We start from the raw sequence: 17756 nt of genomic DNA, 5'->3' as shown, positions 1-17756 counted from the left end.
GGCAATCTTAGTAGCTTTTGGGGCGCAGATGGCTGCGACCAAGCACTCAGTCACGAACATTGAACACAATTTAGACATCTTGCATAGAGCTCATAAGGGATGGTTTCTTAACATTTTGGAAGAGATTGAAATATACACCCACAAAAATAAAGATCCGGATTTAATCCTCAACGAGCAAAGCGAATTCAATGAAAACGCCAATTTCAGCATTTATTACGACCTACTAAGATGACAGCTGTTGCGTGTGGAGATCCAGGCTGAGGGATGAGAGATGGTGCGCGGTGGAGAAGCCGGAAGACGCGTGCAGCGCCTGGCGTCGTTGACGGGGCCCTCCTGTGCGGCCCTCTTGCCCACGGCGATGGACATCAGATGACTGAGCGGACCGCGGCACAACACCGAAATGGCGGGAACCACAGAAGCAGACCGTAGAGGAAAACAAGTTCACACCAGCACCATAGATATATAAATCGCCCTATGTTTTTTTTTTTTTTTTTTTTTAGATCGTATAAAAATGATAATTGTACTGTTTTTTAATTTTGACAAGTACAGATTTTAACCTTGGCATCTACATATTTTAATTAAGTATTTTTAATATAAAAAAGATCTACTGAATACAGTATGTGCAAATGGAATGTAACAAATGTACCAGACGCCACCTGTCGGTAATAATGTTATAATTAATATAAATGACGTGCACTCTGCAAGCCAATTTTGTGTGACGTAGCATGTGAAAGTTGCTGGATTTGGATGGGTTACTCCTGTAACTGAAATATCAGGTACGTTCTGGTACATTTGATGTTGATTAGATAGGATGAAAAAGATTTGCTTCTGTGAAATAGTAAATTAGTATCATTATTTTTACAGATCTGAAGATGGTTCTGAATGAACCGAAACCGGTCATATGAATAAAAAATTTGCAATCAAGACAGATTTTAAGTAACATTATAAAATCACTGATTGCTGTTATCCCATAAGATATTATGTCTGTTTTGCAAAATTACATGATCTATACACACAGGGGAAGTCTGTGTCTGTGCCGCCTCACACACAGTGATTTTATATTGTTGAGTACCAGCAAATTAGGATGCAGTTAGTGCCTTGGAAATACAGCGGTTACCTACCAAAATATTGGCAGCTTTTGATGAATTTACCCACTGGATTACTGAGAGTTTTTTGAACAAAGTTCAAGTCTTTACAATGTGATCTGTCCATCTTGGTGTCACCTGCTCTAAAATAGGGCTCTCCTAATTGGTGCCATTCTGCTACAGTAACACAGCTCTCATGGAAACTGCTACATAGAGTTACCATATCTCAGATACGATGGACACATGTTCCTAACCATCAATGGTGAGTTCACAGCTCTGGCACCAATAGTGAAATCCCTGAATTGTCTGGAGGTTAATATGGTGCAGGTACTTTAGAGCACCCTCCCCAATGACGATTGCAGTTTTGGGCACTTTAGACTTAGGTTAGAAGAGCAGAACTAATGGGATGTGTGCCATATTGAGAGACTTTCCCCTATGGCCTGAGCTACTGCAAAGTTTCAATGAAAAGGAGGAGGGGAACATCTACCTTGCTAAGAGCTGATATGATAGTTATCCAAAATAGGAAGGAGTGAAATATAGGCAGAGAAGGGGAAAAGGGCAAGCAAAATTAGAGACCACAGGGAGGCCAAGTCCAAATCAAGAAGATAAACTGTAAGTCAGAGGGAAAGTAATGTTTTCAGGGAGGAAACTACAACATAGTAATGGAAAAAATACTTGCAGTGGCTTGGGGTTCCATGCTCATAACACGAATGCTCACAAAAGTGTCAATACTTGCTAGTGACTGAAGACCCTTCAGAGGCCAACCAACCACGTTGGGAGGGATCATATTCCTTGTGCCAAGTCTTGCAGTGTCTGCCAGTTGAAGGACAGGGAGTTGAGATTGAAAGTAAAAGTGCTCTTGCATAGCGCCCATTGGGTTCACTGCTACAGACAACTTCTCCCTCTTTTTCTATTTTAGCCCCACTAATCCCCCTCCTCTCCTAACCAATTAGCCTCCAATTACACTTTAAATTACACTATAATGAGCTCTCTGACTTGTTGACTGTTATCTCTGAGGACTGTTTTCTTTCTTTTTCAGCAATTTGGAACCTAAATATTACCTGTTGCCTTTTATTTCTTGTCTATGCCTTCAAAAATGTGTTTGTTAATTTTGGTTTTGAGTTAATTCCCTATTTCAGCTATAACTTCCATATCAATTGCTTACTCTCTATTTTCCTCAGCTAATCCCTTGATGTAGGGTAAAACCCAATTTTGGGCCTTTGTATTTTTGTATACATGTATCAGCAATACTCCAATAACATACTACACATTCACCTAACTTCAGTGGTTTAGACCGACATATTCAACTTGCACTATGTGGTCAGGAACACAGGAGCTTTGACAGGAGTAAAATGTAGCTCTCAATAACAATCACATTTTATCATGACCAAAGGAAGAAGATTGGTGTGCCTAACTGTTACATTAGAGCTAACGTAGAATTTTTTCTTCACAGCAACTGACACTGACAAATATAGAAAGTTATAAACCTTTTCAGTTCACTTACACATTCATTTAACTTGTTCCAAATCCTTAGTGTAACTCATGATGAAGTGAACTGAACAAAGAAAAGGGGTGAGCTAATGAGAAGCTGAATCTGTGCATTGGTCTGGGAGAAATCTTGGGTGGTATAATTTGTAGCATACTGTCCACAAAGGGGAGGGATCTTTGTTCGGATTCTGGTGTCACATACAATCAACAGAATACTGTGGTGTACCATATTACTCTGGAAGAGTGATGTGTAGCCCTATAGTTGCCTTTCCGACAAATGATACCCATGAATGATAAAATTATATTATTATATAGGAGAGTGGAACTACTGTGAGAATATATTATTTATTTTCATGTTGTGAGCCTTGTTGAGGAACAATATGTGTCTTCAAGGTGGGATAGCAGTCACAGGAAATATCTGCATAGACATAAAATCAATGCTCTGTGTATCACTGGCCTATGCTGGAGTTGCGGGTCATCTCAGAGTAAATGCCGTACAAAAACAATGACTGTATAGACTTTGGAAGACAAATAAAGACTGTATTGTAATTAGTATTCAGAGATGGCACTCAGAATTGTCACACTGATTTTCACATTCATTATCAATACATATCTTGAAGAATTAAGTATTTGTTATAGGAAGATTATTGTACTGAAATGAAAAGATATGTGGCACAAGTTTATGAGAAGTGGCATCATATTTATTCAAGTAATTTAATGCTGTACTCAACCACTGTGTTCCAACATATACTGCATAACTCAGTGAGGAAGATTACAACTGATGCCTTCACAGTCAATCAGAGGCAATTATAATATTTAGCATTCACTGCTTGAAGCAAATTTAAACTTCAAGAATAACCAACCAACAGGTTGACATTAAAATACACATGAGCATATATATGTATAAATGGTAAATAACCTACTGAGAAGCTTTTGCAGAAGCACACTAACTGATTAAGAGTAACGCAATCAAGGAACTCATTACTAATTGTGTAACAAGCACAAACGGTAGGCTCTTCTCTGACTATAAAATAAAAGTACAGAAATTGTGGTGAAGAAGAAATCATTACTGAAATGAGACAGGCAGAAAATAAAAATTAGAAATGTATATTACCTAAAATAACAACAACATGTAAAAGAGAAAGAAACAACTTAAAGTGCATATATTGCAAAAATTAAGTAACACATTCTAGAAAGTTCAGTATTTTCGATTCTGTACTTACCCAGTAATGTGTCTGATGCATTTACTGATGCCTGAACAACATTGACAAGAGAGTTGATGATGTACAAGACCTGCAACAAACAAAAACAAAAATAGATTCATAAGAATTGCCTTCCAACAGTTTACCAACTCATTAAAATATACAAATACATGACTTGACTTGAAGAAGTAAATAATGAAGTACGATCACCAATGTAAAAACATACAAAAGCACTGAGCAAACACATATTATCAAGTAAAAGGAATTATTAGCATTTCTCTTTGAAAATGGATGATGATCATAAAATGAATGCATCTGATTAATAGCGACATTTGTTTCTAAGTTACATGCTGTACAAACACAAACAGTTAATAATTCCATCAATGCTCCTTTTATCTAATATGGCTCATAACAACATGAATATTTAAATCAGTTCTATTCTAGAAATAGCTGCAACTGGCACATTCCAATAACCACTACAGACAGTACAGCCACATCCAAAACTGATCTCTCTCCTTCAAGCAAAGTTGTCTTCCTCCTACTTTTTAATGTTGGGTTATTCAGACTACAATAGAAACTTTAAAGACATTGTCAAACTCGAGGAAAATATGCTCTCTGTTAATAATGGTAATTATTAAATCAAGAGACCTTCATATAGAGAAATCAAATTGAATCCAGGAATGTTTACAGTGAGGATGAAATAAACTAAACAAACAACATAAATTAAGAGGAAAAATAGTACAGTCAATCTTACTTACATAATAATTCTGTAAAATTAGAAAGAGACAAAATGGCTGCCAGTACTTTTCACAACAACACTATAAGGATTAAGAGGAAAACATAAATTACAGGCTGCAAACCATAGCTCATTAACACTTGCTGCCATGATTCTGAAGCCACCGTCAGTTCTCTTAGGTGGTTGGCTAGGTTGTGATGGCAAAATACAAAGAATACAGGTTGCAAGCATGCCTCACTCTCTGCAGAATCGTACCATAGTTGATTATGGATATCTGGTTTAGAGCCACTGAAGGTATACAACATAGGCTTGCGTGAGTCTAGATCTCTCAACCTCTGCTATCTGGCGGAGAATTGTAGTCTGCTATTCACGCCTCACTGGTTCACAAAGGTAATGCAGAACAGCTAGGTAGTACTTCTTATTGACATTAATACCTTCTGGGGCATACTCATGATGGACCACACCATTTAAAAAAAAAAAAAATCTTTCACGTTGCTGCGGACCTCCGTTACTGTTTTGGATCTCTGGGATTATGGATGTTTCCATTCCAATGGCTGGAACTTTGTTCCTGGGCCACATCCATAAACCCAGAACTTATTACCAGTTATCACAGTGTTAAGAAATTTGGACTACTCTTCACAGTATACAGCATGTCCTGTGCCATCTCCAAATGAAGTTGCTTCTGCTGAGCTGTTAGTAACTTTGGCACAATTTTTGCTGTGATCCTCCTAACATCAAAATGCTGTGTTAAAATGGATCCAATACTAACTTTAACCTCCTCTCTGGGGACATCACCTTGACAAAGCACTATCCATGCTGGTGGAGAGGCTTGCATATCCGCATGAATCTGAGGGCTGTGCCAAAGGTAGAAGGACCTACTGCCGGAAAGGCCTCAGCTGATGGATCAGACTAAGAATGTCCCACAATGTCCCATCTTCCCTATCCACTCCTAGGCCTTACTGAATTCCCTTTCCCAACCCAAGGTGTGATGCGATCCATGCCAAGGGGTGTGTGGCACGTGGGAGGATATGTCGCAAACGGAGCCTCAGGCATACCGGGGAACCTCCCTGAGTAAGTAGCCTTACACCGGTCGGGGTATTCGTGGTGTGGAACATGTAGATCCCAAAATCTCATGGCACCAGTATTGAAATGACTAAAGAAAATAAATTAAAACAAACTGAGGGGCAAACTGAGACCTCAGACATGCAAACATTGGTGTCAGGACCGATGGAAGGCATTCGCACTACTCAATCAGGGTCTAGACCTGAGCCAGAAGTGGGAACTGTAACCGAGAAGTTGGACCAGATGAAGATTAAAGACTTGTCTGGGGCCCAGAGGAAGACACTACTCAGGGAACAGAGAAAAAGGAAGGGAAAGAATGGCGTCCTAAAGACAAGTGGAGGGAATTAAAGGGGCTTGAATCTAAGATCCCCAAGAAAAACTGTCTCAGGTTGAAGGGAATACGCAGACCCCCCACAACATCGAAGACAGGTAGCGATAGGATAAGGGAGGAATCTAAGACTCCCTCCTCCCTGGATAAGTGAGCCCAGAAAAAATAGAGGCAAGAAATAGAGAAACAGACCTATAGTACTTTTTTAAGATGGCAGTTATCCAGGAAGGCTATCCACTGGTAGCCATCACTTCACAGCAGGAGGAACTTGTACAGATGGTCCCTCCTTGAAAAGATTTGGGGGGGGGGGGGGGGGGGGGGTCGCAAAGGTATCAATATGGGACCGCAAAGGTATCACTATGGGTACCTAAGATCCTTAAGGATGTCTCCCCTAAGACTCTGTTCAGGAAAATGGGGGTTTGGAACCCAAAAGTCTTGATAGAAGACTGGAGACTGATCAACCAGAAAGTTGTACCAGAAGCACAAACCCTGGTGGTGGAGGTTGGAGAGGCGATGCGAGAGCAAGACCTGAAATTGTTTTTAGGGTTCTCGCAGGTCATAGTCAGGGTTACCATAGACCTCAAAGCCAATGATGGCAGCAAGACAGAGGCTGGAGGTGCTGCAGATTAATCTGCAGCACATTAAAGGGGCCTCTGCTGCCCTGAGCCACTGCCTGCGGGGGCAGAAAGTGGGCGTGGCCCTGATACGAGAATCCTCCTTATATAAAGGGAGCGTGTCGGGCCTCAGTGGCACTGGAGGTAAGCTGATTTATGCTAGAAATCTAAGAAGCTCCAGAACATGCATCTATGTAAGAAATGGAATTTCTTTCATGCCAATGACGGATTTCTGCTCCAGGGACCTAGTGACCATAAGAATGCAGCAATGTGAGGAAGGTATAATGAGGGAAATTGTTTTGGACTCAGCACACCTTCCTTATGAAGACAGTTCTCCTCCTCCTTTGGAGGTGAGAAGACTGATAGCAGGTTGCCATTTGCAAGGTGACCAACTGTTGGCGGGTTGTGATGCCAATGCCCACAACCTAATGTGCGGCAGCAAGGACACCTACAGTAGAGGTGAGTACCTTCTTGAATTTCTTTTAGCTAACAATTTGGAGGTCCTGAATAGAGGCAATGTACCTAAATTCAGGAATAGCAAAAGGGAAGCAGTAATTGACATAACATTTGGTTCCATGATGATGGGCACCTATGTCAAACAATGGCAGGGGGTGTTAGAGCCATCCTCATCGGCCCACATTTACATTAAATTCAAGGTTGAAATGGGAATCAGACAGACCACGACCTACAGAAATCCCAGGTAAACAGACTGGGAGACATATAGCAGGGACCATGACTTAGGCTTAGTGGAAATTAAAAGTTTGATAAGGAATTCAATAGAGTTTGAGGAAGTAGCAGAGGCTGTTACCTCTGCCACAGTGACCTCATGTCGGGACAACTACATAATCATAAAGAAGTGCACAAATAGAGTGTGCCTTGGTGGAATAGTAACTTGGAAATGCAAAGAAAACAGGTATGAAGACTGTTTAACCTTTCAAGATGTAAAGGACAATGGGCAAAATATCGCGAGGCCCTTGTCAACTACAACCTTGCAATTAGACAAGCAAAGGAGACATCCTGGAAGGCATTCTGTGAGGAAGTGAAGATCATGGCTGCTGAAGCCAGACTTCACAAAATCCTCACTAGAGTACCAACCAATCCAGGAGGTACGTTGAAGGAGGAGGATGGTGAATATACAAAGACAGCACATGAGACGCTGGAACTGCTCCTCAAAACTCACTTTCCTCAATACAGACCAGAATGTGATCCCAGAGAGACAATGGTTCTCAGGCACTCGAAGAGAGGACTTAGGAATCGGCCAAGGAGTGTGTGGACTTCAATAAAATCCAATGGACAGTGGGAACATTCCAACTGTTCAAGTCACCTGGCCCAGATGGAATCTTTCCAGCTCTCCTGCAAAAGGCAGGAGAGAATCTCATAAGAGTCCTATGCAGGTTATTCAGGGTTAGCCTAGCAGTAGGAATAATTCCCAATGCTTGGAGGGCAGTGAAGGTTGTCTTCATTCCAAATCAGTCTGTCTTCCTCCATTCTCAAAACATTAGAACAACTGGTTAATGTATACATTGGGAAGAGGAGGCTAATTAGGGCCCCCCTACAGTCAAACCAACATGCATATCAACCAGGTAAATAATGTGAGACAGCTCTCTGTCAAATCGTTGGGAGGGTGGAGAAAGCACTTCACTTCCAAGAAATAGCCCTCTGCATATTCCTGTATATTGAGGGGGCCTTCAGTAACATGAACTTCGATTCCATGGTAAGGGCATCAGAGGTGCATGACCTAGGGACCACTATATGTAGGTGGACCACACCCATGCTTAGTGGAAGGAACGTAGAGGCTACCACGATGAATGAAAAGATGGTAATTAACACCACTAGAGGTTGCCTACAAGGAGGATTTCTGTCTCCTTTATTGTGGAATCTAGTGGTGAATGAACTCATTGAGGAACTAAATTCTAGGCAATGCTTTTGCCAAGGGTACACAGATGACCTTGTGATAGTAATCCTTGGCAAATTTACTGACACAGTTAGAAATATGGCACAAGAAGGATTGGACATTGTGCAAGACTGGTGCATTAAACAGGCTCTAAGGGTTAATCCTAAGAAGAATGTTGTGGTGCCATTCACAAAGAGGCATATCCAATACTCAAGTTGGAAACTAAAGCTCTTCGATGAAATTCTACCTGTGAAGGGGGTATTGAAATATCTAGGGGTAACCTTAGATGAGAAACTAACATGGACCCCTAACATTAAGAACTTCCAAGGAAAAAAGTGCTCTAGTGAGTACCAGAAGGTCTTGCGGTGAAAACTGAGGCCTAAGCCCCAGAGGTATGCATTGGATATACACCACGGTGGTTAGACCTAGGATTTCCTACGGGGCTGTAGTATGGTGGAAGAAGGTAGAACAGCGGATTGCAGCTAAGGAGCTTGCTAAGGTGCAGAGACTGGCCTGCTTAGCCATAACAAGTGGAATTAGCAGCACAACAACCACTGGAATGGAAGCCATGCTGGACATGTCTCCACAACACCTTTGGGTCAAGATGGAGGCAGTAGTTGGGGCATACAGACTTAAAACTGGTAAAAACTGGATCTCATCGGGATATCCAGAATCATACATTAAGATAGTGAGTGAGGTAAATATAGGAATGGCTGGGGAAAGACCAGCTGGGACATTATTTGGTTCACTGATGGGTCGAAATCAGACCAAGGCGTTGGGGCAGGGGTGTATGGGGTTCAGCCAAGACTGGAGGGTATCATCTCTCTAGGAAAACTGGCCTCAGTATTCCAAGCTGAAATTACTGCAATCAGGGCACGTGTGGAGGAGAATATGTGTAGGTGCTACAATGAACATAGCTTATATATCTTTCAGATAAGCCAGGCAGCCCTGAAATCACTGGCAGCTCCTGCATGAGATCTAAGATTGTTGCAGAATACCACAGGGATCTGGTGGAGCTAGGGGAAGCAACAGGGTAAACCTAGTGTGCGTCCCTGGTCACTCATGGATCTGTGGCAATGAACAAGATGACAGATTGGCCAGGATGGGGGCAATGGCTTCATTTATTGAACCAGAACCTGTCCTGACAATCACCAAGGCTATGATCAAACTACAGCTATGAAACTGGCTTAGGAAACAGCACGTAGAATATTGGACCAAGGTCAATAAACAAAAACATGGTAAGGTAATGATGCCCAAGCCATGCTTTAAAAGAAGCTCTGTTATCCTGGGATTCAACAGGAAAGAGATCAAACTCATGACTGGACTGATGACCGGCCACAGGAATTTCAAAAAACACCTACACACAATGGGTAAAACGGAAGAAGACCCTAGATGTAGGATCTGTGAAGAGGGTGAAGAAACTGAATCACACCTAATCTTTGAATGCATGGCACTGGAGAGCAAAAGATACAGAATCTTTGGGACAACTAGACCTGAAGAAATTGTGTCTAACAAAATACTGGTAAAGGGACTCCTTGCACTATTTAAGAGCATTGGGTGGCTTTACTAGATATACAGGGAGTAATATCGTACAATAAACTCAGTTTCGGTGAGAGCAGTGGGAGTTAGACCTAGGCTGTTTTAGCTTCCCTGTCAAAATCAAATCAAACCAATTTTAACCTCATCTGCAAGTTCTCTAATCATGATTCATCAAACCTGCATTATGAAAGTGCTTATGTGATCAATAACAACTTCATTTGCAGATGGTGAGGGCCTACCTGAACATGCTTCACTCTTCACTGATGAGTGACCATCTTTGAAATGGCTATACCACTCCTTTACCTGTGTGGTACCCATTACTTCAACCCCAAACATTTGTTGAATCTTGTGGATTGATTAAACATGAGAATCACCAGGCTTAAAACAATATTTGATGCAATAACATTGTTCCACTTTTTCTGTCATTTTGCCCGCAACACAAAATCTGACGACTACAATACACGCAAGTTTGCTTGTCAGCAGCTAACCAACAACTGATTGTTCTCACAGTTGTGAAAATAATCAGGCATGCGCACTACGTATGCTTACAAACATAGCGTGTCTGTGCACCCTGATACCATTATTGATTACAACAACAAAAAATAAGGGTAGTTTTTGAATAGTCCTTGTATTGGTGTGTTTCACCAATCTGTATTTCAGGGACTACATGTGTGGATGGGCACGGCTGGGTAAAGGTTGAGATGGATAGACAAGGGGCTGGATAGGGTGAGAGAGGGGCAGGAGGGGAGAGACAAGGAGAGGGGAAAGGAGGGGAAGTACAGAGAGAGATTGATAGGGGGAGGAGGAGGAGGAGGAGGAGGAGGAGGAGATGGATACGAAGGTAGGTGCAAGAGGAGATGGATACAGAGATGGGATACATGATGAGTTGAACAAGGAGAGGAGGATATGGAGAGGGTGGCAGGAGGAGATGGGCAGACAGTGAGTGTGAAGGAGCAGTGGACAGAGAAAGAGGGCAGGAGAGGAGATGGACAGGGAAAGAGGCCAGAGGAGATGGGCAAGGAGCTGGGGGAGAGGAGGAGTTGGAGAGACAAAGTGAGGGAGGAGTTGGAGAGACAAAGTGGGGAAGAAAGAAAGATGCAGGTGGAAGGTGTAGAAGTGTAGTGGGTAGGTGGAAAATGGAGGGGGGGGGGGGAGAGGAATAGACAGAGGGGGAGGAGGAGATGGCAGAGAGAGGGGTGGGAGATGGACAGAAAGAGGGGTTGAGGATACAAACAGAGAGAGGGGGAGAAAAATTTGGTCGGGGGGGGGGGGGGGAGGAGGAGGAGGAGGAGGAAATGTGCGCATTGTATGTGTTGAACAAACATGCGAGTGAATCTGTCCCTGTAGGCACTATTCACTTGAAACAGTTAAGTACTGTAAAATACCTAAGAGTAATTGTTGGTAACTACTTAAATTAGAATGACCAAATAAAATGAATAGTAAGACAAGCAGATGAATGGCTGGGATTCATTGGAAGAATCTTAAGGAAATGTTAATTAACCGTGGAAAAAATGCCTTATGAAACACTTGCTCGACCAAATTTTGAGTACTGCTAATCAGTGTGGGATGCTTAGCAGATAGTATTACTAGAAGAGATAGAAAAGATCCAACAAAGATGTGCCGCCTGAGGGCCTTTAGCAATACCTGCCACTCCAGCGTAATGCCTTTGGCCCATTGCCTCATAACTGTTGCTTGGGCATTTTGCTGACAGGTCCATGTAACAGCTGAGGAACTGGTTTCAGCATATCGAGCCAGATGTGGTGACCATTTATGGGATGCCCATGCTGCTGGAAGCGGCTGATTGTTTCCTGCTTGGGAAGCGGCAGGCCACAGGTTTGCGTTCGAGTCCCTGAATATGATGCCTTGCTTGGTGGACAGAGAATGTGGGGCAGCATTAATTTCATCCAGCAGCAACATGGAAACTGTGGTGAACATCTGCTTTACAGCCATTGGTGCCTGGTTCAGGAATTTTGGAAAATCCCTGTATCTGCGAGAAGTTTCCACCATCCTGGTTAATGAGACAGATTGTGATGTAATAATGTACAGTCCTGACCTGTGTGGGTGCACTGGCGAGACTGCAGTTGTGTGTGTGTGTGTGTGTGTGTGTGTGTGTGGGTGGGTGGGTGGGTACGTGCACACGCGTGCTTATGTGTGTGTATTGTTGACGAAGGCCTTAATGTATGAAAGCTTTAATTGTGAGAGTCTTTTTGTTGTGCCTATCTGTGACTCAGCATCTCCACTATATGGTGAGTAGCAACTTTCCTTCTCATAATACTGTTACATCCCATCCTGAATTTACCAAAAAATAATTAATGTAGAGTAATGAATTTGTCTAGGTAACATATTTTAATAATTAACATAGCAAGATCACAGGGTAATGTAAGTACAGGATAAGCCACTGCAAATGTGAAATGCTGGTACATTAATAAACAGTGTAACTGCTAGACTGTTTAATGCAAGCATGAAGATGTGCATACATTATATTATACAGGCGCAGGATGCCAGTTTGTGGGATGGAGTTCCATGGCTGTTGCATTTGGTCAGTCAATATAGGGACAGTTAATATTGTTTATGGATGACACTGGAGTTGTCATCTGATCATGTCTCATATGTTCTCGATTGGAGACAGATCTGGTGACTGAGCATGTCAAGGGAATGTGTAGACACTCTGTAGCAGATGTTGGTATGTGACAGTGGTATGTTGGAGAACACTGTCTGCAGTGCATGACTAGCAATGTAACAGGTCAAATCACTAAACTGATGTACAAATTTGCAGTCAGGGCGTTTAGGAAAACCATGAGTGTTCCTGCTATCATACAAAATTGCACCCTAGATCATAACTCCAAGGCCATCACTGGCACTGAGGCAGAACTACCTTTCATCAAAAAACACAACAGACCTCCATACCATCCTCCAATGAGCTATTGCTTGACACCACTGAAGCCACATATGACATTGGTTTGGGGTCACTGGAATGCAGGCTATGGGGCATCTGGCTCAGAGTTGTCCTTAACCGATTTGCAGCAGTTTGTTGTGTCACTGTAGTGCGAACTGCTACTCAAATTGCTGCTGCAGATGCAGTACAATGCAATAGAGCCATATGCCGAACACAATAGTCTTACCTCCGGTAAGCCTCATGACCATCAAGAGAGCGATTTTCTTGTGACCATACAGTCTCCTGATCACCACTGCCAGCAATGACATACAGAGGCTATGTTCCTGCCAAGCCTCCCTGCAGTATTGCAGAATGAACATGCAGTTTCTTGTAGCCCTATTACATGATCCCATTCTGCGTAGCCTGTTTGGCCAGCCTTCGGCAAGTTTGTCGCATGGGATTCCGACGTGACCTGGGGTCCAGACAAACACCACTGAACGCTGGACTGTTCCAAAGCATAGATGGACTCCTGGATGGTCACTACCAAAGGATGATGAGGGTAGTACTAGTCAAGAGCTTGTAGGCTGCTCAAGGAGGCAGTACACAGGAGAAATGACTCACCTGGGCATGAGTGGATGTGCTCAATAGCATGAGATATGGGAGCCAGCTCTGCAGTGAAAACACTGCAGCCATCTGGCAAGCAGAGCTGTTCTATAAGTCCTCCACAAACATAGGCAAAGCCAACGTGACCATCAGCCATCGAGACATCAGTGTACACCATTTCATGGCCCTGGTACATGTTGAGAATCGAGAGGAAGTGACAGCGGAGAGTCGCAGAGTTAACTGAGTCCTTAGGGCCACGTGAAAGGTCCAGGCAAAGCCACAGCCTAGCTGTACACCATAGGGGTGTTCATGAATGAACCTATAGAATATGTGGTAAAGGTAAGGACTCCAGTTTGGAGAGAAGGGATCGCACACGAACTGCAATTGTAAGCCCTGACCTAGGACACCGATGAGGGAGATGAACCACCATGGGCGGGAAAAGGAGATAGTAATTCTGATGCACAGGAGAACTACGAACATGTCCAACATAACTGGAGAGCAATTGCACAAGCCTAACCTGCAATGGAGGAACTCTGGCCGACACCAGGACACTGGTCACCGGACTCGTCCTAAAAGCTCCTGTCGCTAGGCGAATGCCTCAGTGGTGCACCGAGTCGAGTAAACGCAATGCTGAGGATGCTGCCAAACGACAAACCAGTTTCCCATAATCAAGGCAACATTGAAGAAGGGCTCTGTAGAGCTGCAACAGCGTTGAGTGATCTGCACCCCAGTTGGTGTTGCTCAGGCAGTGGAGGGCGTTGAGGTGCTGCCAGTACTTCCGCTTAAGCTGACGAAGATGGGGAAGCCAAGTCAATCAGGCATCGAAAACCAGTCCTAAGAATCAATATGTCTCCACTACTGTGAGTGGATCATCATTAAGGTAAAGTTCTGGTTCCGGATGAACGGTACGACGCTGACAGAAGTGCATAACACACGACTTTGTGGCCGAAAACTGGAACACATGGGCTAGAGCCTATGACTGCGCCTTGTAGATGACTCCCTGTAGCTATCACTCAGCAGCACCAGTACTGGTGGAGCAGTACGAAATGCAGAAGTCGTCTGCATACAGAGACGGTGAGATGGACAGCCCTACAGCTGCTGCTAGACCATTAATGGCCACTAAAAATAGAGATACACTCAATACGGAGCTCTGCGGGACCCCATTCTTCTGGATATGGGGCGAACTATGGGAGGCACCAACTTGGACATGGGAAGTATGAAGCAACAGGAAATTTTGGATAAAAATTGTGAGCGGGCCTCAGAGACCCCACTCATATAATGAGGCAAAAACATGAGGTTGCCAGGTCGTGTCGTATGCTTTTCATAAATAAAAAAAGATGACAACTAGGTGTGGGCATCTGGAAAAGTCTGTTCGGATGGCAGACTCGAGGGACACAAGATTATCAGTGGTAGAGTGACCCAGGTGGAAGCTGCCCTGAGATGGAGCTAGTAAGCCACGTGACTCCAAGAACCAACCCAACTGCAGACACACCATACATTCCAGCAGCTTACAAAGAACGTTGGTGAGGCTGATGGGCCAATAGCTATCCACATCAAGTGGGTTTTTACCGGGTTTAAACACCGGAATGAAGGTGCTCTCCCGCCACTGTGATGGAAAGACGTCATTGCACCAGATCCGGTTGAAGACGACGAGGAGGTGTCGCTTGTAGTCAGATGAGAGATGTTTAATCATCTGAGTGGATCCAATCTGGCCCAGGAGCTGTGTCGGGGCAATGTGCAAGGGCACTGAGGAACTCCTAATCTGTAAATGGGGCGTTACAGGGTTCACTGTGGCATGTAGTGAACGAGAGGACTTTCCTTTCCATCTGCCATTTGAGGGTACAAAAGGCTGGGGGGGGGGGGGGGGGTAGTTCTCTGACACAAAGACTCGAGCATAGTGCTCAGCAATTGAGTGAGCGTCGGTAGACAAGACGCCATTGATGTTAATGCCAGGGACACCCGTTGGGGTCTGGTACCCAAAAAGACATCTGATCTTAGTCCAGACTTGGGAAAGTGACGTATGGCATCCAATTGTCGAGATGTACCTCTCCCAACACTCCTGCTTCAGTCTTTTGATAAGCTGGCAAACACGGGCATGGAGCTGCTTAAAGGCTATGAGATGCTCCAGGGGAAGGGTGCCACTTATGGCACTGTAGAGCTTGCTGACGCTCTTTAATTGCCTCAGCAAGTTTCCCAGTCAGCATTGACTAAAGTCCATCTGGGCAAGCATCCATGGGCCTGATGCTCGGGCAGTGACAGTAAGATGGGGAAGTGGTCGCTACCACACAGGTCGTCATGTGTTCTCCAGTGGATGGATGAGAGAAGTCCTGGGCTGCATACGGATAAATCAAAGGCCGAGTAACTACCATGAGCCACACTGAAATGTATGGTGGCTCCAGTATTTAGGAGGCAGAGGTCAAACTGAGACAGTAAAGTGTCAACATCCCTGCCTCGGCCAGTAAGCACGGTGCATGGGCCTGCTTTTGGGCACTTCAGCCACTGGCGGGCATCATGTTTCCCACTAGCAGAAACCTGGGAAGGGAGTGACCCAAGGGATCCCTTCCTGGCGAGAGCAGCCATAGAAGACTTACGCTTCTCTGGATGGGAAGTTGGGACTGATGTCCCCAATGGTTGGGAGGACAGTGCTCCCAAGGTAGGTGGTCCAGGAGCAACAGGGAGGGGAGGATGGGGGGGGGGGGGGGGGAATTGCCCCCACCATCAAGGCTCTGAGGGCCAACTGGAATTCGCGGAACTGATGGGGCTACAACTGTTCTTGTAGTGGTGGCGTATTAGGAGGAGGTCATAGCCACAGGATGTAGGCACTCATATTTTCTCTTAGCCTCAGTTTAGGTCAGTCGGTCCAGAGTCTCGTATTCCATTATTTTCCTCTCTTTCTTTAAAATCCTACAGTCTGGTGAGCAAGGTGAAAGATACTCTCTGCTGTTGACACTTGTGTGAGGTGGCACATGGAGTATTGGGATTTGATGGACATCCACAATCTCGACATGTGACGATGGAAGTACAGGGGGAAGAAATATGGCTGAACTTCCAGCACTTAAAGCACCACATTGGAGGAGGGATATATGGTTTGACATCACAGTGGTCAACCATCACCTTGAGCTTCTCGGGTAAGGTGTCACCCTCAAAGGCCAAGATGAAGGCACCGGTGGCATCCTGATTATCCCTCGGACCCCAGTAGAAGCGCCACATGAAATTAACACCTCGCCACTCTAAACTGGCACGCGGCTCATCATCAGACTGCAAAAGAAGGTCCCTCTGGAATACAATACCCTGAACCATATTTAATCCCTTATGTGGCGTGATGGTAACAGAAACATCGCCCAACTTGTTACAAGCGAGTAAAGCCCGTGACTTTGCGGAGGATACTGTTTTTATCAAGACTGACCCACAACGCATTTTGGACAAGCCCTCCCCCTCCCCAAACTTATCCTCTAAATGCTATACAAAAGCTGTGGCTTCATCGAAACAAAAGAGTCCCCATCAATTCTCATACATACGAGGTACCGGGGTGAATAAGGTTTAGCCTGGCGTTCTGCCCATGGTGTGGCCAGGGAGGGGAATGACTTAGGGTCGTACTTTCTTGCGACACTGCATAGTGCATGGTGGAAAATGCACCCAGGAAGGTATCCTCACCCAAGAGATGGACTGCAATACCAGGACAAGAAAGTGGGCTACAGATCTCAAGGCACGATGTACACAATGCACCATGTAAGGCGCCCTTCCCCAGTTGGCTCGCTCTCCGGGAAAATTTTGAAAATGGAGATCAAACCCTACAGGGGACCATCACATAAAGGCTGAAACGTGTGAGAGTCCTTTTAGTCGCGTCTTATGACAGGCAGGAATACCTCGGGCCTATTCTAATCCCTGGACCTGCAGGGGGTGCACCAATTGTATTACATGAGGTGATACCTTAAGAAAAGAAAATCCAATATAAGTGGAAACTCCAGATGAAACCAGCAGTTTGTGTCTCAATCAGAAGCTTCTATAACTTTGAGTAGAACACCACAAGGATCCTGCCAGTGTTGTGAAGTTTTATGAGTGTTGGAGTCTGGACCAGACTGTTTAGTTGCATCCTGTGGATGAACTTGGTTTGTGATTATGAACCTGACTGGAAACTTCCGAAACAAGTTTTGTCAGCCAGATCACTTCACTGACTTTGTTTTGTATATGTGAACTGTTCTTGATCTATGTCAATAAACTCTGTACGCTGTCATGCAAAAAAGAGACTAACTATGGATTTATCAGTGGTAACAAGGAACAAAACCACTTGTTCTAACCACTTGACTGAACCATGTTTCCAGGTTACTTA

General features: G+C 44.2%; 1 protein-coding gene across 3 annotated transcripts in view; it reads right to left on the bottom strand.

Annotated features, from left to right (window-relative positions):
* Nucleotides 1–17756, bottom strand: part of LOC126253107 (protein pigeon) — a 486240-nt gene that overhangs the window by 377418 nt on the left and 91066 nt on the right. For all 3 annotated transcript variants that reach the window (XM_049954213.1, XM_049954212.1, XM_049954214.1), the window contains exon 3: nt 3797–3866. In XM_049954213.1, coding sequence (XP_049810170.1) covers nt 3797–3866 — 70 coding nt within the window. The remainder of the gene's footprint in view (nt 1–3796; nt 3867–17756) is intronic.

The sequence above is a fragment of the Schistocerca nitens genome, chromosome 4 (assembly GCF_023898315.1).
Source record: "Schistocerca nitens isolate TAMUIC-IGC-003100 chromosome 4, iqSchNite1.1, whole genome shotgun sequence".
Classification (NCBI taxonomy): Eukaryota; Metazoa; Arthropoda; class Insecta; order Orthoptera; family Acrididae; genus Schistocerca; species Schistocerca nitens.
The sequence above is the reverse complement of the archived record's forward strand: the minus strand, read 5'-3'. Positions and strand labels throughout refer to the sequence as shown.